The sequence below is a fragment of the Taeniopygia guttata genome, chromosome 2 (assembly GCF_048771995.1).
Source record: "Taeniopygia guttata chromosome 2, bTaeGut7.mat, whole genome shotgun sequence".
NCBI classification, from domain to species: Eukaryota; Metazoa; Chordata; class Aves; order Passeriformes; family Estrildidae; genus Taeniopygia; species Taeniopygia guttata.
Genome location: NC_133026.1, coordinates 112,374,844 through 112,396,919, shown reverse-complemented (window position 1 = coordinate 112,396,919; position 22,076 = coordinate 112,374,844). Strand labels below are relative to the sequence as shown.

The 22,076-nt window shown below is 34.8% G+C and overlaps 1 protein-coding gene across 3 annotated transcripts in view; it reads left to right on the top strand.

Moving 5' to 3' along the window:
- The window catches only part of RB1CC1 (RB1 inducible coiled-coil 1), a 64,976-nt gene that overhangs the window by 9,869 nt on the left and 33,031 nt on the right, over positions 1 to 22,076 (top strand). For 2 of the 3 annotated variants that reach the window (XM_030266200.4, XM_012572039.5), the window contains exons 2-7: positions 3,054 to 3,159; positions 5,178 to 5,305; positions 7,704 to 7,830; positions 8,086 to 8,256; positions 18,086 to 18,288; positions 19,313 to 19,748. In XM_030266200.4, the coding sequence (XP_030122060.4) occupies positions 5,235 to 5,305; positions 7,704 to 7,830; positions 8,086 to 8,256; positions 18,086 to 18,288; positions 19,313 to 19,748 (1,008 nt within the window). In that variant the 5' untranslated portion in view covers positions 3,054 to 3,159; positions 5,178 to 5,234. Of the gene's footprint in view, positions 1 to 3,053; positions 3,160 to 5,177; positions 5,306 to 7,703; positions 7,831 to 8,085; positions 8,257 to 13,384; positions 13,440 to 18,085; positions 18,289 to 19,312; positions 19,749 to 22,076 lie in introns of those variants that run through there. The other variant, XM_041713903.2, reaches the window with a different exon arrangement.

Below are 22,076 nucleotides of genomic sequence, written 5' to 3'. Positions count from 1 at the left end.
ACAGCATAAATGTTGATTTTTGTCTTTGTCTTGGTCTGAATGCCATGATTCAGTGTTTGAGTTTGTGAAGTTGGAAAGAACTGTACCATTAAACAACGAAACAGTCAGCATTAGGTAATTAGAAGCAGGGGTTCTGCATTTAAAGACAAAAATGGATGGTTAATGTAGCCATAGGATTATTTGTAGGATGCTGTGAAACCTGCGATGCCTGTGCTGTAATGACAAAAAGAGTCTGTAAACAGACATTAATTTCCTTTCAGAGATGTAACAATGAGCAAGTTCCAAACTGAGATACATCTCAGTGCTTGTAAACAGCATGTGTTGAAAATATTGATCAACACCGACTTCAAAAGTAGTTGGTTGTTGAAGAGTTTATATTATAGGAGAAAAGAATGCAGTAATTGCATTGCAATGTAGAGTGCAGAGCAGTAAAATATATGTTGCAACCAGCACAATGTATTCATGGCTGGTTTTGGTGTTTTATTACCTAATGTACATATTTCAAATTATGGAAACTTTTTATATTTTGTGCTGTTCTTACATTTTTGTAATCTCATTTTTTTTTTATTTATGCCTACCATTTTCTGTCTGACCTGGCAGCTGTTTAATAAAATTTCAAATATTCAGCTATTTTTTTAATGGTATTACTGATAATTCATTACAGTTGGTCATACAGACTTCTATCCCATAGTGTGAAGGATCTAGTTTGTATGATTGCATTAATCTAATGCTGCAAGTCTAAGTCTACAGGTTAAAACAAATAATCTGGGCGGATTAGTAATTTGTGGTTTTGTTTGATTACATAGGTAGTAGCTCTGTCTTCAGTAGCTGTCAAATTGTGTAGTTGTTGAACCTCTATTAAAACAAATGAAAATAATTTTAGCAACATAACACTAAAAGTCCTGAAACTTGTAACACTATTTAAGAGTTTAAAGCTAGAAATGAATAAATAAAGCTTGATACTCTGCTTATGGCCTGTTGTGGTAATACAAACAGAAGAACAAAACATGTGTGGATATATTCTGTTGAAGCTTGGTGTGACTTTCACCCCGAGATTATGTTAAGAACTTGTGTTACTGCTGGATGATGACAATATTCTGGAATATTTGGAAATAATTTGAAGGCTGATTTGTGATATGTAGCTGACCTTGTCTGTAGCAGTCTGCAATACCCTAAGTTTCTTTGAAAGAAAAGAAACATAGGCAACTGTGATGGGTTTTCATGCATACCCCCTGTAACTTTGAATGCAGTCAAGCAGATGTTGTCCAGAGATGCAAGACTAGGGAGAGCTCTCAAAATTAATTTTCTTCCAATGTTATGAAGACAGGCAGCTGGAGAGAGGCACTTGACATAGTTCCTGCTGAAGGGAGGAAGGGCTGCAGCATGCCTTTGTTGGACATCAGTGCAGGAGAGGTTGCAGTTTAAGGCGGTTGTTCTCTAGAACCTTGCTTTATGTCATTCGCCTCTACCTCAGGTGTTCACTGAAATTTGAAACAACTTTGAGAGCGGGTGAATTCCATAGAATTTTGTGAATTCTACCTTCTTTTATTTTTTTAAAGAGTAATTTAATACAAATTTGTCTTACCCGTGTTAGTGTAGTTCTTTTCCCTCAGCATAATTTGAAGAAATGTTGGGTGAAGAAACAGGACTTGTTTTTTCTGTCTTAGTGGTTGCAAAGTAATTATAAGGCAAGAGATCATTGCATTTTGTTCCTAGTTTGTGGCAGAAGTATTTCAGCAGTTTCATGTTAATGTGCATTACTTTGACCTGAAGCAAGTATTCACAAATTTATTTTGCTCAAGTACAGCTACTGACTGCTGATAGCTTAAATGGGAGGAGGACACTTAAATTTTTTTTAATGGTAGCACTTAAACACACTGGTTATTTCCCTTTTGTTGTACCTTTGCTTCTGATAAAATGTCATGTGTGCATTTTGTATAGGAGTGATGGGGAAGTGGACAAAATGGATGAAGATAATTCTTCTGTTCCATGACCATAAAATAATTTTTTCCTTTATGAAGGTTTTTAAACGTGGGGTGGAGTGTTTTTGATTTATCTGTATTAACATAGGTTGTATAAAATGGTTTACATGTTCTAATGGTTTTCAGGCTTCAGCAAGCCTATTTTTAGTAATGGATTATCACCCTTTATAGTGCCTGATCATCTTCTCAGAAAGCTTGCTAGGGCATTAACATGATATAAATGTTTGTTTGCAGTTTGGAGTTTGTGCACTTGCTTCACTGCCCAGAGCCCAACAGCTCATCCACATGTTCTTTACCAAGGCTCCTTCTCCTTTGGCACTGTTACTTAACTGAACACGGTTAAAATGAGCTAGGGTAGCCTAGAAAATGTCACCTTTGCTGGTCTGGCTCACTTTGGTTGTTGTAGTTTCCGTTGTAGTTTCCATTGTAGTTTCAGAAGCTGCTCTGGGAGATGAAGCCCCTGGCCAAGATGTAGTGACAATCTGGGAGTGGTAACATCTTCAGTTTATTTTAAAAAATAGAATAAATTAATCTAAAAAATGCTTTGACAGTAGGTGAATGCCTTAGCAAAATAGGTTATCTTTCAGGTAAGGAAGGTGATACCGATTCCTGAAGGAATCTGTGAGAGGCAGCTGCTGGATAAGACTGTTCATTCAACAGCAGTAGCATGTATACCTTTTAATGCTGGATTTTCTTAGATAAATTACATTGTTAAGATTTTCTCTACTGCTCTCAGCATCACTGTATCAGCATTCTGCACCAGTTCTGAAAAATAATTTCAGTTAATGAAAAAGCAAGCACTTCTTTATAGTGAACTAAATTTCTCTCCTTGTAAACACTCAAAAGTATGATTAACAGTTATTTGAAACGAAAATGATGAGCAGAAGTATTCAGATGTGTAGAAGATCTGGGCAGACTTGTGACTGGATAGTATTGTTAATTAACAAAATCCCAAATAACTACCACATAATTATTCTTTTCGTATTAACATACACTGATTTCTGTATTAAGTGCAATTATGATCATAAAATCCAGACATTTTAGTAATAATTGCATTCTGAATCTTTGCAGATCTTCTTTGGCTTTGAACAGCCATGCTACTCTGTTGCCAAAAATCAAGTAAAGTGAATGCGTGCTTGAATTTGAAGAAGACGGTGGCTCTGTGTAATGCCTGAAGGTAATTCTTTCTTTGTCAGAAGCTAAAAAGTTAGAGACTCCTGATACATGGCAGATGCTATCATAAATATTGTTGATCTTAATGTTTCTTCTTTCTATGTTTTAGTTAGGTTTCATGTTATGGTATGGATGGGTAAATGTTTGATTAAAATTTTGGTTTGTGTGTGTTTTGGATGCATTCTCTCTTAAATATTGCTTTAGCTTAGGTAGTAATGTTCATATGAAAACTAGGTACTATACAAGCCTTTTACTATGCTTAGATGAAAAGGTTTTAAAAGGTTTTTTTGGGTTGTTTTTCGTGGTTTTTTTGGTTTTTTGTTTTTTTTTTTTTTTAATTTGTTGTGTTGTCTGTGCTTGGAACATTGTATTATTTAATGCTTGTTTCTAATTCTACCTTGATCATGGTCACGAATACCCTTTGGGAAAAGAATAGTGTGTGCATGAGACTGATCAATTCTGAAACATGGTCCAAAGAATTTATTAATCAAATAAGGAACTTTTACCTTGTTCTAGGTGTTCAGCAGTTTTTGCCTGTCTAATAACTTAGTTTAATAGAGTATGTTCTTCTTTTTCTGATTCAAAATGAAGCTGGTGCCATTGTGTACAGTATAGTTCAGGTGTAAGGAGAAAAGCACTCTCTTCAGATCAAATTATTTAACTGGTCCTTTTTTATTTGATGTTCTTCTGTTTCTGAAACATTTTTGTAAAAATGCATATTTTAACTAGGACTATAGTGCTTGAAAAGTGTGAGGATAGCTGCTCTCTTGTAAGCAAACTCTTATGACTTTCTGGAATAAATATTTGGATAAAACCTCTTCACCCTCCTCATATTAATGGAATGTTTGTTATTTTTCTCTGTGGTTTGTCAATTTTTCTATGGGTAGGCAAAGAGATAAATGCACATTCAGACTAATATTCAAGTAATCTGATAAACTGCTGGACCCTGTATGTGTGTCCTATTAATATTTCGAGGAAATAGAGATGACTTATATTACCTGTGTAGTAATTTAATAAAAAAGGTCATTTTTATAATGATATAAAAATATTGCTTAGTGGCTAAAACTTACAGCTTAATTTTCTGTAATTCTTTCCATATAAAAATCTCAGGTTATTAGTGACTACAGTGCTTGTATTTCTGTAGCAGCTTTGGTAGTGTCGTGGAAATTACTCATAAGCTTCCTAGTTCCTAAGGAGAAGAGAAAAAGCTTCAGAAGTATGAAGTACTTCAGTGATAGAATCTCAAATTAAATCTCAGTGTTTTATGAGGCAGGTTAAAGTTTTTCATCTGTCACATACACTGGAAAAACACATGCATAGAATTACTCATCCAGGTTCTTGTAGGGCATGCAACTGAAAATGTGTGTTGACTTGCATGTTCTTGCCTGAATACTTCATGTTTGCCGTCAGTAACAAAGAAAGAAGCTACACATTTAGCTAATGCTGATAACAGAAGAAAATATTTTTTTAAAGCTATTAATTATTGTAGAGAAATACAAAAAGGAATTTTGCTTTTTTTTTTTTTTTTTTTTTGTCAATGCTTCAGTTTCTGGAGGAAAAAAAGTATGGATAGGGATAGCAGGGAGCAGATAGTAGCTGTAAGTTGAGGAGTTATTACATTGTGCTGCTGTTTGTAAAATCTAAAAAAGATGTCTGGAAATTACTATCTGGGGCTTTAAAAAGGTATTTCATAATTGGGAAAAGCCAGGTAATGATCTGGGATGATGGCTTCTGCAATTGGAAGTCATAGTTTCTTTTTTTTTCTAATTTAGTTTCTTTAGTTTCTTTTATTCTTCTCATTGTGTATTCCCAAGTGTTCTCCCAACTGTCTGTGTATGCAGAGACTTAACTTGCCCGTGTTTCTGGCTAGAGGAACATCTCTGTCTTTAGTAATGAATAAAGAACTGTGGAATGTAAGCACTGATGTAATCGCATGGTATATATCTGAAAAAGTGTTTTTTAAAATGTATGGCTGTCTTTTTCATAACTCCTGTGAAACTAACACTTGAAATTTTGTTTCAGTTTCTAAATGATTTTTGCAGTGGAAGTTACAAACTTCAGAGACCTAAAGAAATCATCATGAAGCTATATGTATTTTTGGTCAACACTGGAACTACCCTTACATTTGATACTGAACTTGCTGTACAAAAGTAAGAGAGTAAATTAATTGTGTATTGTTTGTTTTAAATTAAAAAGTGTGTATACTTTTATATACTAAGTATTTGACAGATATAGATTAGGGTTTTTTTAGTATGTCATTGTAGTTTTCCTCTAGGTTTTCTCGTATTCGAGTGAATTTTGGTCATTTTTTCCTTCTTTATCTTTTTTTTTTGTTTTGTTTTTTATGATTAGCATTTTCATTGATTTGCCAGGAGACTGTGTGTGATTCCTTGAAAGAGTAGAGAAGTTATTTGCTTTCTGGGACAGTGGCAGAAGCTGACCTGCTCCTCACGGAGTGTGATGTTGTGTTTGGGGGTTTTTGAAAAAACTGTCAGAAGGACTTCTGATCTTTTATGCCCTTTTTTTGAATAGTATTTTTATTTGGGATTTCTCTAGAAAGGGCTTATTTTTTTTACTGTTTGTCGTCATAGAGGGAGTTCTGCAGGTTGTTCTTTGTCTTGTCAGTACACTCATCCTGAAGATGATGTGTGTTCTGGAATGTTTTTGGATGTTAAAGAATTGGCATGAAGTTTTATGTCTCATGGCTAGATGGTTAAAAGTTTTGTCCTATGTTGTAAGGCTCCAACCTATTTTACATGATTTTATATGTAAACCGTGAACTTCTGAATGCCCAACTGCCTGAAGCATGATTGATATTGGAGGATCACAGTTAAGTCCCAACAAATTTACTGTTTCTATTTTTTTTCACTGCATGCTAAAAGCATCTTGTAAATGTATAGATGCTTTTTAGAGAGGTTTGTATTGTATCATTTTTTCATTATTCTCATGTGCAAGACACTTGGGGGTAGCAAGAGCCAAGCTCACCTGCTGTTCTCCATAGTTTGTTAGCAATGAATGTGTTGCAAGTAATTGGGTAAGAAAGATTTCTACCATGTTTTTTTTTTTTCCTAATTCATTGTTTCCTTTCTCCTGAATTCTGTTTTTAATTTTCATGACTGAAAAAAGACTGTCTAGACTGTTTTTGTGTGCTCTTCTCTAAAGCCAATTGACAGTCAGGCTATTGCTGAGCATGAAATAGTGTTTCAGCCATTCTGTTTCTACTGGGTCATTTACAGATGTGGCCACACCCCCTGTAAGCTGTCTCATACATTTAGACATTACATTTTTAGATCAAGGTGAGTGAAGTGCAGCATCTAAGCTGCCATGCCAGGCTCTTAATTTGCTATGGGCCCACTTTTTGCTCAATTGAATTGTTCTTTGAGAAAGCTTTCCAGCAACTGAACCACACAAAATCAAAGACTGTTCAGTTGAGCAGTGTAACTGCTTATTCTGTGTATCTGCATGTATATACTTGCATTTTCTGGTAAGACTAAGTTTATTGGGTTCTTTGCCTGCTTCCTTGTACATGGACAAGCCAAGCTATCTTCCTAAAGCCCATGGAGGTGATAGGTGCGTGGTTACTGTAACACAGCTAGCAAGTACGAGCTTGTGCTCATGATAGGTTTGTATTCATGATGTCATGCTGAATCATGGGTGTTTTAAATAACAGATCTTTATGATCTTTTTCAAGTAACAGTAACACTTATGTTTCCTGCCAGTTACAGCAAAACTATTGATGCATATATTATTCACTTCATACTCTGAAGCTTTTTTATACCTTTGCACAGGTGTTGCCACAGTGTGTTATGTTAGGTGGGGTCAGTAACTGTATCAGATTAGTAAATTCTTGTTTACTTTGCTGTTTACAAGTGTCTTAATGACAAAATCAAGAACTGTCCAAAATATGCAGTAGTAATGTTAAGATGTCATCAGCTAGAATTAAACGTGTGAGGCTGGTGAATTAAAACCAGAAATGGTCTATTGATACACTGTTTCTATGTTAAAATCTGTGATGTTTATATTAATTTGTTGTATCAATTGTTGAATTTCCTGTTTTTGTTAAGTGCTTTATGGTACTTTGTGTACAGTAAATCAGTCAGAGTTTATTAGTGGAATTGTGGTTATGTTGTGAATAATGAAGTGTTGATAGTCTTGACTTCTAGAGCCTTAGCAAGTCAGCTGTTTGGTCATAAGCTATGAATTCAAGGAATATGATATGACTTTTACATTTGCTATCCTAAATGCTTGGTGTGACTTAATCCAGAATTTCAGCATGCTAACAGATCTTGGTAAAAATACTGCTGGTGACTTATCAGTAATGCAGAGACTGTTTTCTTTTAGCTGATAGTGTATTGACTGGATATCCAGAATGCAACACATCACATCGCTCACAAAATTTACAGATATGTCATTGTGCAGAATAAAAATACTTTTTTAAAAAATGTTCTTCTTTGACACAGACAAGTCACCAGTGTCTCCTACAGAAATATGTAAAATTAGAGACATAAGTAATCTGATAGCATCAACTTCTCTTCTCATTTTTTTTAGTGTGGCTGATCTGAAACATGCAATTCAAACAAAGTATAAGATTGCCATTCAGCACCAAGTACTGGTTGTCAATGGAGGAGAGTGTATGGCACCAGACAGAAGAGTGTGTAGTTACAGTGCTGGAACAGTAAGTGCATGCTGCATTCTTAGTCTAAACTTTCATTTATAGGGGAAGGAAAATATTAATTAGTAAGGGATTATTAATTTTTTCCATAGTTTGCTGGAATTCTTTCATTTGGGAAACAGGTGTTTATGTATTCAGTTTCTAAGTGTAGTTTTTAACTAGTTCTCAAGACACATTACCCACATGAGGAAATAATCGATAATTCAACAGGAAGTTGCCTTTATTCAGTGTTTGGTTTTGTTTCCTTTTTGAGTGTAGGACACCAACCCAATTTTTTTATTCAACAAAGAAATGATCTTGTGTGAACGTCCACCAGCTATCCCCAAAACCACGTTTTCAGCAGAGAATGAGATGGAATTGAAAGTAGAAGAATCTCTTATGATGCCTGCAGTGTTTCATACAGTAGCATCACGAACACAGCTTGCCGTGGTAAGTAGATTGTTACTGGATTTGCACATCAAAGGAAGATATGTCAGAAGGAAAGCTTGATGTAAAATATTAAATAGTTTCTTCAAAAGGCAGTAAAAATGGTGTATTGGTGATGATGTGCTCTTCAGAGCCTTTGTCTCATAGTTTCAAGGTAAGTATTGAGAAATGTGCTTGCTTCTTCAGCATGTTCAGAGCTTCTTTCAAAGCTGTAGTGTAAGGCACCTTTCGGATGTGTACGTTTGCAGTATTCACAAAACAAAAGCGATCAGGTTGCTTTGGACCATGCCTTAATGCCCTGCCTTATTTTCAGTGTCCTCAGTCTGCCTCAGCCTCTAATGAGAAAAGTAACTTTGAAAGCAATGTTAACTCAAGTAAAAGATTAACACTGTAATTTTTAAAAACATCATGCCAAGCTTCTGTTTTATGCTTATGTTTTATGTCTAAACAACTGGTGAGGAATTAATAAAACTAAGCTTTTTCCCATAGTTCAGGTTTCTTATTATTGAATACTGTCTCTTACTTGCCTATTGCATATATTTACTTGCAAACTGGTCAGAAGTCCAGTTTGATTATTTCAGTGGTGTTCTGATAGGGAAAAGTCTCACGCTGCACCATGGTCAGTAAGATACCAAATGTGCATGCAGTAAAAACCAGCTGCATGCTCAAGACACTGTCACAATGCCTTTAGTAGCTGGACTAGTTATATTTTCTTTTTACAGATGATGTTTCTGTATTAAAACTGATCTCATTTTCTTTGCAAAATTTATATTTAAATGGATTAAGTGTTTTTCATATCTCTAAATATTATTCCAGTGGTTGGCAGCAGGAGAATAGTTATGTGGAGCCCATCACACAAAATGAGTAGTGATATGTTTTTTGTCTTGGTAATAAAATTTCTTAATTTCAGTGACAACTTTAATGCAGTTGAGAAGAACATGTAGCACTTGAAGTGGCTGGGGTTTAATACTACACAGCAGAATTTAGAGAAAAGTGTTAACTGTTGTTTATAGAAGAGGGATTTTGGTTTCCCCCTTGGCGTCCTGGCTTGTCAGGAGGGAGAAGTATCTCGTGAATAATGTGAAATAATGTGATCATGACATACTGTCTGATTTAAGGCAAGAATTGAGTCCAGTAGATGCTTTCTCTCTCCCCCACCTGTTGACAGTTAGAGCTGACTTTGTAAATAGGACCTTGAGTTACTAGGTGTCTGTGAGTCATATGACTGTCACAGGCAAGAGTAGATATCAATGTGATTTCAGCTAAGGAGTAGGAGGTTTTCAGTTGTGCTCTGTGAAGAGCGAGTGTTCTGGTGTTAACAGCTGCAACTGAAAGTACTTCCAAACCACTCTTTGTGAAGTATTAAGTGGAGGTTATAAAAGTAAGCAATGGTGATAGCTTCTAAACACTTAACACAGTGATTTGATGTGAAGGGAGAGCTGTAGTAATTGCTACAGTCTTTGTGTTTGTGTTTTGTTTTTGAGGGTAAGGGAAGTGAAAGGTGAAGATACTTAGACTCAGTCTCGTGTTTCTCACTGTTTTATCTGGTTTCTCTGTTCTGTGTCCTGTTTTCTGCTCTTAGATTCTTAATTTGGATTTCAGTTTGGTAAAATTACTACAGCAATGGAACATACTTAGTCCCTCTGGAGTAAGTGTTTTTTATTCCAAGGTTTTATAAAAAATACTCCTGTTTAGACTTGAAAAGTTGGTGCTGCCTAATCTCCCCCCTTTGATTCTGAATATTATATTACTATGCAGTGCATACAAGTTTGTTTCAGTGTTTATGCCATTAAATATGTTATTTAGATCTTTCATTAAATATGTTATTTAGATTTTCTAAAGATTTAAATTACATATTTACAGTTCTTTCCACATTCTTGTAGCAGGCCTATAATACTATAGAATTTAGCTACAGACTGGAGCCTTTACAGAGACAGTGATCATGAGTTGACGTGCAAGGAGAAAATAAATCTTTCCATACTTAGTGTCACCTGTTTGTAGTATTGCAGGATTGGGGAAAGCAGGGATAGGAATTGTCTTTAAACATGGATCCAAGTAGCAGGTGTTATTTTTAGCCTGAAGATTTATTTTCAGGAAGATTATTATTTGTTCTCCACTTTTGACAGTTCTTCCCTGCTTATAAAATGGTTATAGTGATGGTATTTGTTTTCTCATGAAAAACTTGGAAATTTATTTAAAGATTAAATAGCTAGTGATATTTTAAAATCTAATTCACCTTTACATCCACATTTAATTTTATCCAAGATTTTAAATGTTTTAAAGCCATAGGCTCTGTTTTAGGCTGTGAAAATGAATTGAGTACTCCTCTGGGATGTCAGGGGACTGACAAATCCGTCATATATAAGAGATGATTAGTAAATAGTCTGTTGTGATTTTTAGATATACCAAGGTATAAAAACTGTTTAAAGAAGTATTGTAGTGTTGTACTAAAGTAGTTTTTCATGATACCTGCTTGAAGAATATTGAACAGTAATTCAGAAGAAACTGACAGAGAACTGAGAATATAGTTAGAGCATTAATCTTCTCCAAGGTTCACCATAAGCCTCTTGCCTAGGAGGAAGAAAGATCATGGGATATTAATCCTTCTCAAAATTGATTAAGATCTGGGGGAGCTAGAAAGGCTCTGAACTTCTGTGGTTGTGTGACTGATGCACCCAAAGCCACACTGAAAGTATTGTATGTGAGAGTTCCTGAAAAATAATCCAAGCTTTCTTTTTATTAATTCTAGAGAAATGGTAATCTGCTTTACCAGAAAAGCAGAATGGCAGTACTTGATGATGGCGAGGTTTTTGCCTGTTGTAATTATTTAGAGCATTTTAATTAATTAAATTTGATTAATTAATATTTACTACTAATACGAATGGTATTATATGATATACTAGGAAAATAAAGGTTGCATTCTAAATTATTGCTCATGAAAAAGTCTTACCTGTTCTTGTCAACAACATGAAGCAGTAATTTGTAAATATTTAAAGAAGGGAAGAATATTTGATAGCTACTTGTTTCTATTTAATCTGGTATCTGCTCTACCCAGAGACTATAGGATATGATCTTTAAAATCAGACTTGACAGGAAGTTGCAAGCATACAATTAACACTCATTTATATGGAAAGTAAAAAAAGGTACGTCAAAAAAGTTGCAATCTTTTTTTAGATTTCATAACTCATAACCAGAAATTTCCTGTGGGAAATGCATCTTGCATTTGGTTTTCCGTGGTACTGTGTTTGTAATACATCCATTTTTTGTTTCTTTCTGTTTTCATGATTTTAACATCTATTACAGATTTTCTTAAGTTCCTACTCACTACCTGTGATTTCATTACGTAGAATTCGCAGCATAAAGATTAAGTAGCTTTAAACAAGCTGCATCTGTTCCCTTAACTTGTTCCTTTGCCATTTAAACTGAAATTCTTGCCATGGGTTTTGTGATTTGCAATATGGTGTCTTTGTTCATACATGTTTTTAAAAAGCTCAGGTAAATCAGCTTTCTGAGCCTGTTTCCATTTTGTGTTTTGGCATTCTGGTTTCTCTTACATTTGAGATGTCTCTCCCTAAAGGGTTCCAGGTTGCCCTTTTTACAACTAGCCTAGTCTCCCACCTTTCTTGCAGTTGAGCAATTCTTGCCTTGAGCTGCAATATGTGGACATTGAGGTGCACACAGTGTTTGCAAAAAGTTACATGCACACCAGCTGAGAAAACAAGCTGTTCTCTACACTGTATGTTGTGCAATAGGCTGTGTTGTGTCGATCTTATGGTCTTTTAACAGCACTACTTAAAATAATTTCTGGTAGCTTGGCCTTTAGGAAAGGATTTTTTTTTTTTAATGTTATTGGTTTTTTGTGATTGAACTGAAGCTCCTGTGTAATTTGTCCGAGAAGGATATTGAACTTTTTGTGAGTGGGTATGTTTCACGCCTCATGGGGTGCTGCTGCTGTCATGATCAAACTGTCAATTCCCGTCAGTTAGTCTTTGAGAAGTGGAAATGAGGATGAGAAACTCTGTGGTCATTTCATTTGGTTGCATAAAACCGCGGCTGTAGTCATAGTACATAGTCATAGATCATTCTTAGTTTAGTTTTAAACACTTCAGGTATTTAAGCCAAGAAGTATAGTCATGCTTCCTGAAAGCTGTGGATCTACTATTTAGAGGAATGCTCTTTTCTACCAGAAAGTTGCTTTGAGACTCTCTGGAAAGAATTGTTTAAAAATATTAATGTTTTTCTCAATCTTTTAAAGTAATTGAGCAGGGTGAGGTAAAATGGGTTTTAGTTTATCCCAAGGTATAATGAAAGATTTACTCTAAGGTAGGTCTTTCTAAATGCTGCTCTACCTTTTTTTTTTTTTTTTTTACCTTTGTAACCAAAACTTCAGATCAAGCTTTCATAAAATTGATCAGAACAAAAAGAGTTGGGTGATTTGGAATCAAGCTAGTGGAAGCCAATGCTCACCTTATACCATGGTTTGTATCCCGATTGTAGTGGTTTATGTAATTTCTAATTTTTTTTTGATGGGAAGTTCTGTCAGTTGACTTCTCCAAACCTGCTTATAATATCAGGGAGAGCTAGTGAGAGCAGTACTGAAGAAAGTAATTAATCTGTGACTTAAAAAATTACTTCTACTCTGCTATGCTGGTGAAAGAAGTGCTTTCTGAGTAGGAAATAAGTAATGAACTGTGTGGACAAATGCCCAAAGGATGCAGTCAGCAAAAATAACCAGGATTAAAGGAGAATGAAATTTTAAGCTGTCTACTGAAAGGAGAGAAGTTGCCATGAAATATCGCTTCCCTCACAGAGAAGTTAACTGTTCCAGTTACGGGTTTTAGAAATTTAAATGTTGAAGTGTATCTTAATTTAGTAGATTCATTTCATAGCTGTGAATGTATTAGAGATAATGGTCTTGGTTACTAATTTTGGTAAACAAGGTAATGGTTCCTTGTTGTGAAAGCATTTATCTGCTGTTGCAGTGTGTAAGTTATTGAAATTTTATTTTCAAGGATCATTTTTATTAGTCTGAGGTTGATTTTTTTGGTGATTGAAACCCATAAGGAGTCCATTTCACAGGATTTCAGACACATGGCAATAGAGGACTTTGACTTATTTCCTTCTACTGCAGGGTTTTAGAGAACGGAAAGAACCCTGCATTTCCTGAGAACTTTTGTTCTTTAGAGGTAAGTCCAAAGACCGCTTAAGACAAACAGACCTTTGTCAGATTTTGCTCATTCAGATGAGCAGAACTATGATAGTAGGATGCAGAGACAGCCTTGAAATTAATCCTAAATGCTTCACCAGTTAATTTCTGCTTTAAATAAAACATGATTTGTTGCTTCTACTGATTTTTGGTTGAAACCTAGAAAATAAAATTAATTATAGGAAGATTCTTCATCAGAAAAATCACCTAAATTTAAGTTGTAATTCTCAAAGGAAATAATTCAACTGCACACTCCATTACAATACCCAGCCAAAGATTAAATGCATTCTGGTGGTCCTGTGGATTTCTTGAAAAATTGCATAGTGAAGATGTCATTATTTACTATTCAACATAACAGCACGTGGGGATTAATCTGGGTCTTGGTATTCGTGTTCTGGTAGTGGTGCTCTTTTAGGTCCTCATTCCAGTGTGCAGTGAGGTGACTGGTGTTCTAGATATGCTGCTATACCACTGTAGGATGAATGTAGCCCTACAAGGCAACTGAAGTTAACTTTTGTGCTCTGTGAACCATTGGGTGTCTGCCAGTAAGACTTGAGTGCATCTGTGAATAGTCAATGACAAAAGCAAGCCTGTTGTTAGGCAGGCTTCCTTTTCTGTGCTGGAGCTGGCAACCTAAATGCGAAGTATTAAACCATATGTTAGATTGCAGGCCTTTGCTTCTGTGCTTGATACAATTCAGCTTTTAGGCTTCATTTAGCAGAGAGCTACTTAATTCTTTCTTGTAAAGAGCCATACAGTTGTATAAAATGAATTTCTCTAGTTCCTTCTAAAGTGGCCTGAGATCTCTCACAAAAATGTTGCCTATGGAGGTAGACAACATGTAGGAAGAACAAGCCACATAACCTGAAGGTTTATTTCAGAAGTGATGGCAAGATAAGAAAGGTACATTTGTGTAGTTTTTTATTTCGTAACTTCAAAGAAAATAAAGTTAAATTATATAGGTACTCCAAAGGATGCAAAACAACTTCTCTGCTGTTTTCTTGCTGCGTGCTTTCACATTTTGAAAGCAGGATGACTGAAACAAAACAAATGAAATAATGGTTTAACATAGTGTTCTTGTATGCACTAGTATCTGGTTAGTATAGTCTAAGTCTGAAACAATTCTGGCATGTGGACAAATAGTTACTCCATGTCGTTTGGCCTTCATTAGAACCATGTGTTTGGAACCTCTTGAATTCAGTGTAATTTTCTTTACTATTTAATGTAATGAGCTTATTTCATGGTGCAGCTTAAGAAACCAGCATCAAAAACATTACTGTGTTTCTGTGGACTCTAATTGCCAGCGATGCTGACAAAATTCTCCTGTTTGCCCCCTACCACCTAGACTGAATTTCTTTGGCACATGTAAAAATAACTTTGAGAGGATGATAATAAGGCATGCTATTGTAATAGCTTGCATATGTGCCCTGAAACGTGTCTGTTCATTTGTACAATCTGATTTGTAGTCTGTTAGCATATGTATAACTTTGAAAACATGTTACTTGAAAGAAACTTAGCTAATGAATTTTGATCTGAGTTAGCTCAAAAAAAAAGTCTTCTGCCTCTGAGAGACAGTATGTCTCAATGCTTATGATTGAGGTGATTTATGAGCAATATTAATGATGGTTTTCATAAGAGAATTTTTTATTTAATGTCCACATCTCCTGTGTATACATTAAGAAGCTGCAGCTCGTCTGACAATGATTACCTAGTTGCATACTTAGACGGCCTTGGGGTATGTTTTTATAATACTTCCTTTGGGCATATATCTGTTTATACAAGAGATACTGATACTTATTAGAATGTCCTTCTGTTACCAGGTTTCTGAAAAATTAACAAATATTTATTTGCTACTCTGGGAAATACTGTTGACCCTTGCTTTTGTCTGCTGGGATAGGAGCTTACTTTTTCCCAGACTGCTGGGATAGGAGCTCCTGGTTTGGTTAAATTAGAGTAAATTGCCACAGGTTGGACTCTTAGATACAGAGTGTTAGTGCTGGTTTTCAGCTGTGTAACAAGTGATTTCAATTGTGAGGATGATTTTTTTTTTCTGCTTGTAACTTGTTTTGTGTTTGAAAGTGTTTTGTTGTGGAAACAGGCTTGTTAAAACTAAAATTTTAAATTGCCAACACTTAAGTTCCGAAATAAGTATCAAAAGTGACATATAATAAAACTTCATAGGGCAGCTCTTGCTTGTAACTTTTGACTTCTATTGTGAACACAATAAATGTATCTATCTAGCTGAAAAAGCAAACATTTCCAATTAGTTAAGACTGTCTCAGGGTGGAAAGTTTGGTCATATGAAGCCTAGTGCATACTTTAATGTGTTAAACACATGAGCTGTGCTGTGCTAAGTGAGCTTGTCCAAAGGAAAATAGAACTGGCACAATCCTCTACTCAGGGCATGTAAAGAAAGACTGACAGCTGAGTCCAGTCCTTATCTGGTTGGTACTCATTTGGAGGAACTGCATAAAAAGACTTGATGATTCATTTTGATTTTGTAGGCGGCTTATGTTGTTTTAAACTGTTTGAAATTAATGTGTGTTCTTGTATATTCTCTCTTCTGGAACTATGGCTCATAATGGCTTGGAGTGGTATGGCTCCTCATTTGGTGGAAGGTAGACTTTGAGAGAGAATGATTTTTGTTAGTTGAAAATAAAATGTTTTTGTACATTTCCAGGATGTATATTTGAATGAAGCAGAGACATTCAGTTACCTTTTCAGCTTCATATTCTTGGTACACGTTTTTAGTATATGTTAGGTTAAAACAGCCTGTTCTTTTGGCTCTTAATCTGATAACTGAGGAAGCAGTAATTCTGCTTTTTTTATATGCTGTGCAATTTGCCTTTGAATAACTTGTATACAAAGTCAATTTAAGACAGTAAAAAAATGTTCAAATGTTCAGGTCAATATTGCATTTGTCAGCTTATGTACATTTAAATTGTACAGCCAAACTGGGGATAGTCTGGAGAAAATGACTTGCAGATTTCAGCATTGTCTGGATACCATTCCAGGTGTGTTATTGGTTGATTTTTGACTTAGGAATCAAGAGTTCCTGCAGGAACTAAAATAATCATTCTTTTCAAACTGGAAATCATCATTCTGGCATGCACAGGAAGCTGCCAAAGTTCAGAAAACAAAAAGACTGATAAGTTCAGAAAACAAAAAGAGTGATAGGAATTTGTATTAGTAGCTTAGGATGTTATTGGAGTTGCATATATAACTGTTGTGAATATTCATCCTTCATCTGCTCATAGTTTAGTTGTGATTTGAAGGACAGTAGAATTTTGTCATGCTGCTTGAAACACAGCTTGGACTTCTGAAACAGGAAGGATGATCATAACTTTTAGGTTTTGTCAATATGAATTGTGAAATGTTTGTTTAAAATGCCATGTAGTTTTGTGGTTTATTCCAAAATGCTGTAAGTGTTGTTGGTCCCTAAATTTTTTTGAATTTGCATATGTGCTGCTAACCATGTGTTCAGCAGCAAATGGATTCTGAAAAAGACAGATGTGTTAGGTTTTTAACACCACTTTCTCACTGTATTTTGTATAACTTGTTTTTCCATGCATGGTTTTCTCATGCCTGACGGGACAGGGGAGTTGTGTTCAGTCCTGGTTTAACAGCATTCTTGACCTGCAAAAAGTTTTTGCAGTAGAAGACCTTTTTCTTGTAGGTTAGATAGATGCTAAAACCTGAAGTATAGGTGTGTGCAGGAAAATATTTTCCAAGGAGTCTGTTACTGGTAATGTTTTGAGCTGAAGGATTTATTGTGTGCCTTTTTAATTGCTTTTTGATAATTTGGTAGGCCCTTTGAGGGGAAAAGCCTTCTTCTTAAATTCCTAAACTTAAAATAGTTTCTCTTCCTACTAGTTGAAAGTTTGCAATTTATTCTAATGGGCATTGCTGTTAGTACATGATTTTTAAGATCTGGTAATTGGCATATGTAAATCTCTGTTTTAACTTTTCCAAGTGGGGCAGTAAATTCTCACCCTATTTTGGCAGTACAATGCCTCTGTGTCATCTAGTACTTTAATAGAAAAACTTCCACAGTGGTTTGCAGATGCCAAGTTTCAGGGTATGTTTTAGAGTTTTGTGGACATTGTACTGCTGCTCGTCATGTTGTATCTGGTTTATTAATCAATGAAAGACTTAAATTATTTGCCCTGCTGTTTCCTCATGCATCTTTTTGCACCTGATCCACCTGTGCTTTTTGCTGACTGTGCATTTTATTGTCTTGTTCTGAGCTTCTGCTTAGTTCATAAAAAATGTTCTCCTTATTGGACCTTACTTGCCAGTTTTTTCTATCATATTATTAGTATGAGGGTTATTATTCGTGTGTGTGTACCCTGAATATTTTATATTATCAGCATTTAATTAATTTTATAAGGTGGTTTTGGAATTACAGTTTTCACCTCTCTGTTATGAAGAGTTCTCCTCTCAGTAAATAGTACATTTTTGTCATCTAATTTACTTCCTTTATTCTTAAATTTTTAAAAAATGTTATTTTTATGAGGTTTTGAGGTGTATAACATTCTGTCTGTCTAAACTTCTTGCTTTTATGTTAATATCTTCAATAAAGTAACAACAACAGCCTGATTAGTATTTTGTTGATTGTTTTTTCAGGAAATGTATGAGGTTGCCAAGAAGCTTTGCTCCTTTTGTGAAGGTCTTGTGCATGATGAACATCTTCAACATCAAGGCTGGGCTGCTATAATGGCCAACTTGGAAGATTGTACATACTCTTATCAAAAGCTGCTTTTCAAGTTTGAAAATGTGTATTCAAGCTATTTGCAGTCCATAGATGATATCAAATTGAAACTTACACAGTAGGTTTGCTGTTAAATTAGATTTACTCAAATTTACTCTATTTTAAACTTAGTTTTTTAAAGTGTTTTATGTCTGGTGCTTATTCTGAATAATTAAGCATGTTTTGTTTGATTATGTGTCATGGAGAGCATTCGTATTGTTCTATGCTAGTGACTTTTTTTAACTGACATTTTTCCTTGTATTTGTCAGCACAAAGAAACCTGTATTGAGTTATGTGGAAGATAAGCTTTTTAATGTACAGCTGCTTAAGAGCTGGAGTCATTCCAAATGTACACTACAAAAAGCTGGATAACAAATCTAGACATTAACATGTTTAAATACCTATTTACACTTTTGAATTAATTGGCTTTTAACGACTTGAACTGATATTTAGAATTACAATCTGTGTTGAAAGTATAAAGTCATAGCATAAACTTTGAGTGAATTTGTATGTATCTTGTGTCCTGCAAACTCTGGGTTTTCAAAGAAAATCTTCTATATCTTTGTAGCCACTGTAGTATTACGGTATTTCTATGAGTGTTTTGCTTAATAGACTATAAATGGATATTGGATCCTTAAAAAAATAAACCATAAATATGTTTTGTCTTTAAAAAAAATTTAGCTTCATAGCTTTTACCAAATAGAAACTATTCAAACTCTGCGAAAGTAGTCAGACAGAGGACACTGATAAGAAGTGTTGATATCCATGCAGATAGGAGACATAAGTCCCAGTTGTGCATTTAAACAAAGTAGTAAGTGGATGTCTCTGTTAATTGCTTTTTTTCATTCACTATAAGCTTGGAGGTGTAGAAGATAGCATATTCAGCAATGGGAGAGCAAAATCTTTGGCTTCTTTAGTTGTCCTTCTATGATGTTGATATTCAGCACAGAAGTTTTGAAGGGTAGTTGCAAAATAATTTCGAAATCTGCTTCAATTCTAAAATAAATAGCAGTTCATATTGTGGATGATTTTAATCTAAGATTTCATGTTGTGTTGGCTTCGAGATATTGATGGGTTTTTTCTTTTCACTTTTTTAAAAAAAGCTTGGGTTCTGCTGTTTCTATAATGGCCAAGATACCACTGCTGGAGTGCCTAACAAGACATAGTTACAGAGAGTGTTTAGGAAGACTGGAGTCTTCACCTGAACACGGAGGAGCAGAAAGTGAAGAAACTGAGGATGGGAAATCTCCTGAATTGGTGCTTTATCCTGATGTATCTAAAGTGAACAGTAAATCAATGTTAGCATCATTTTGCAAGTCGGTTGAACATTCAGCTTTGGAAGGCACAAATCCTGAAAATGTAAAAGATGATAAGGAATCTGGTCAAAATGCTACTGTCCAGGACAATGAAATGTCAGTAGAACTGAAAGATGATGATCAACCTTCCTTCAATGTGTCTTTGTTAGACTGGATAAATGTTCAAGATAGACCTAATGATGTTGAATCCCTGGTCAGAAAATGTTTTGATTCCATGAGCAGGGTAAGTTAATGATTTTTTTTTTTTAATCAAATTATATTGCATTGAGGGCTGCTGCCTTTTTTTTGTTTTTTCCAGATGCAGGTGCTTTTGAACTGACTCAACTCTTTTGTAACTTGTTTCTCAGATATTTTTCTGAATGAAACCCAAAGCAGAGACTGAGGAGGTATAACTGTGAGGGAAGTGTTTTATGAGTTTGGATGTTAAGAATTTGTTCTTTAGGAAGATGTGTAATTTTATGTGCTTGTTATCTTGCTTACATTTCAAATAGCCATTTCTTTTAGAAAGCCAAGAGCTTCTTGTAGCCTATAAGCAAAGTGACACTACTATTTCTTTGCCTTTTCATAGATACTACATTTAGAATAAAAATAAAGACTTTCCTGGACCAAAATTAATGTTCTTTGAGTTTAAAATAGATAAGCCCTTATTAACATATTGAAAAAGTTTATATGGTTAATTGGGATAAATTTATAATCTGTATCTCAACCTTCTTTATTAGCTGATAAAGAGATACTCAGAAGGGCCGAGTCAGTCAGTTTGTGTATCTGATGCTGGAAGAATACAACAGGGCTCACTTTACTTTCAAAATTAATATTTTAATCAGTGAGCATTATAACCATTTTAAATTCTTTTGCCTATAATTTTCCTTCTCTCTTTGCTTTCACTGTAGCTGATATTTCTTACCCCTTGTTTGCATAGGTGTAATATACTATTACAATACAACATACCTTGAACAAAGAAAACAATTTCTGTTGTCTTTGACTGTTTATTTCCTTTGTAAGGTAGGACTGGAAGACTGAATCAGTGATTTCTAAATCCCATCTATTGTAGGGAACATCATGATATGGTCAGTTCTGTACATTGATATCTTGATACTGTCTTAAAATTAGTTGGAGAATCTGGCTTAATTTTAAAGGCTGTCTTAGATTTTAGTAGTGCCGAAAAGGCTAAGGAAAAGATTGGACATGACAAGTTTTTTTCCTTTAGCAAAAGAAGAGTTGATTTTGTGTGCTAAAGAACTCCTGTTGGCTGAAGTCTTAGACAGTCCTCCATTCTGTTTGCTCAGTAATGCTATAAGGTACTTTCTACTATTATAAAAGAGTAACAGGACCCACTAGATGGGTTGTGAGAAATAAATTCAATTTCTACATAGTATTAACAGAACACAGATGTGTTCTAAAAATTTTAAAAATCAATATTTGAAGAAATGGATATTAAACAATTACTTCCAAATAAATTATAGAGTTCCAAAATACACAGGAATGCTAAGAATACTTTAAGTGCATACTCTTCCATTTTTGATCATCTTGTAGTCTTATCTGACATGTATCACATGTTTTAGAGGTGCTGTCTTGTACTTGTCTGTTCTATCGTTGTCTTATCTAAGATTTGGCAGAAATCCTTTATTTTGACTATTGTAATTGTTTTGGAACTGCAGTCAATTTTTATGGGAAAAAATTGTGATTGAACCTACAAACAATGAAGTTTCTTTTTGTATTCATGGCATAAGTAGAAATGGCAGGTAGCAAAAATGCTTCAATCAGAGTATTCTGGCCATCACCAGAGTAGTTGTGGTTGATAAATCCTGATCCATTTTGGTCCACAAAAAAATCCCATAGCTTTGAAGTAATGAGTTCCTGATTCTTCTTAGGAAAACATTAATTTACTTTGTTTCGATAGCAGCAAAAGCAGACAAAGCATTGAATCTTTGCTTACCATTGGTTTAGAATTAGTTGAAAACAGAACTGGCCTGCAGCTGAAAAGGAAAAGAAAATCCTAAATAAATATCTTGTAACATAATTTTTCTTTTAATGTTCATTTGAGGTGGCACTTGAATATATATAAAAAAAAATATAGAATAAAACTTTGCCTGCATTCTCCCTGTGCCCTTTCTTTCTTGGAAATATGAGCCATACAACTGGTTTGTGATTGCTATTCTTATTTCAAAGACTGAATTCAGGTAAGGTTTTCCTGAAAGCTTAAAGCACAAGAATAAGAGGTTTATACATTTGGTACTGGTAGTCTTGACATTGGTGTGTTGCACAGAGTGCTGCTAAGTTTCTGATGGTTGGAGCCTCTAGATGTTTCTACAAAAAGGCTCTTCTGATTGCAGAAACCTTGGCTGCAGTAAAAGCACTGGGTAAGTAGTACCTAACCAGATGTTTTTAAGTGCTGTTGCAGCCATTTAAATAAGAGGCTAGAAATGGAAGATAGTTTCAAAAGATGAAAAGAGCAGTATTATCTTCCAGTGAAAGTAGAGATGTATCCTACAGATGCAGTTAAGTTAAAGATGGGATGAAAAGGGTGGATGGAGGAAATAGGTAAGAAAAT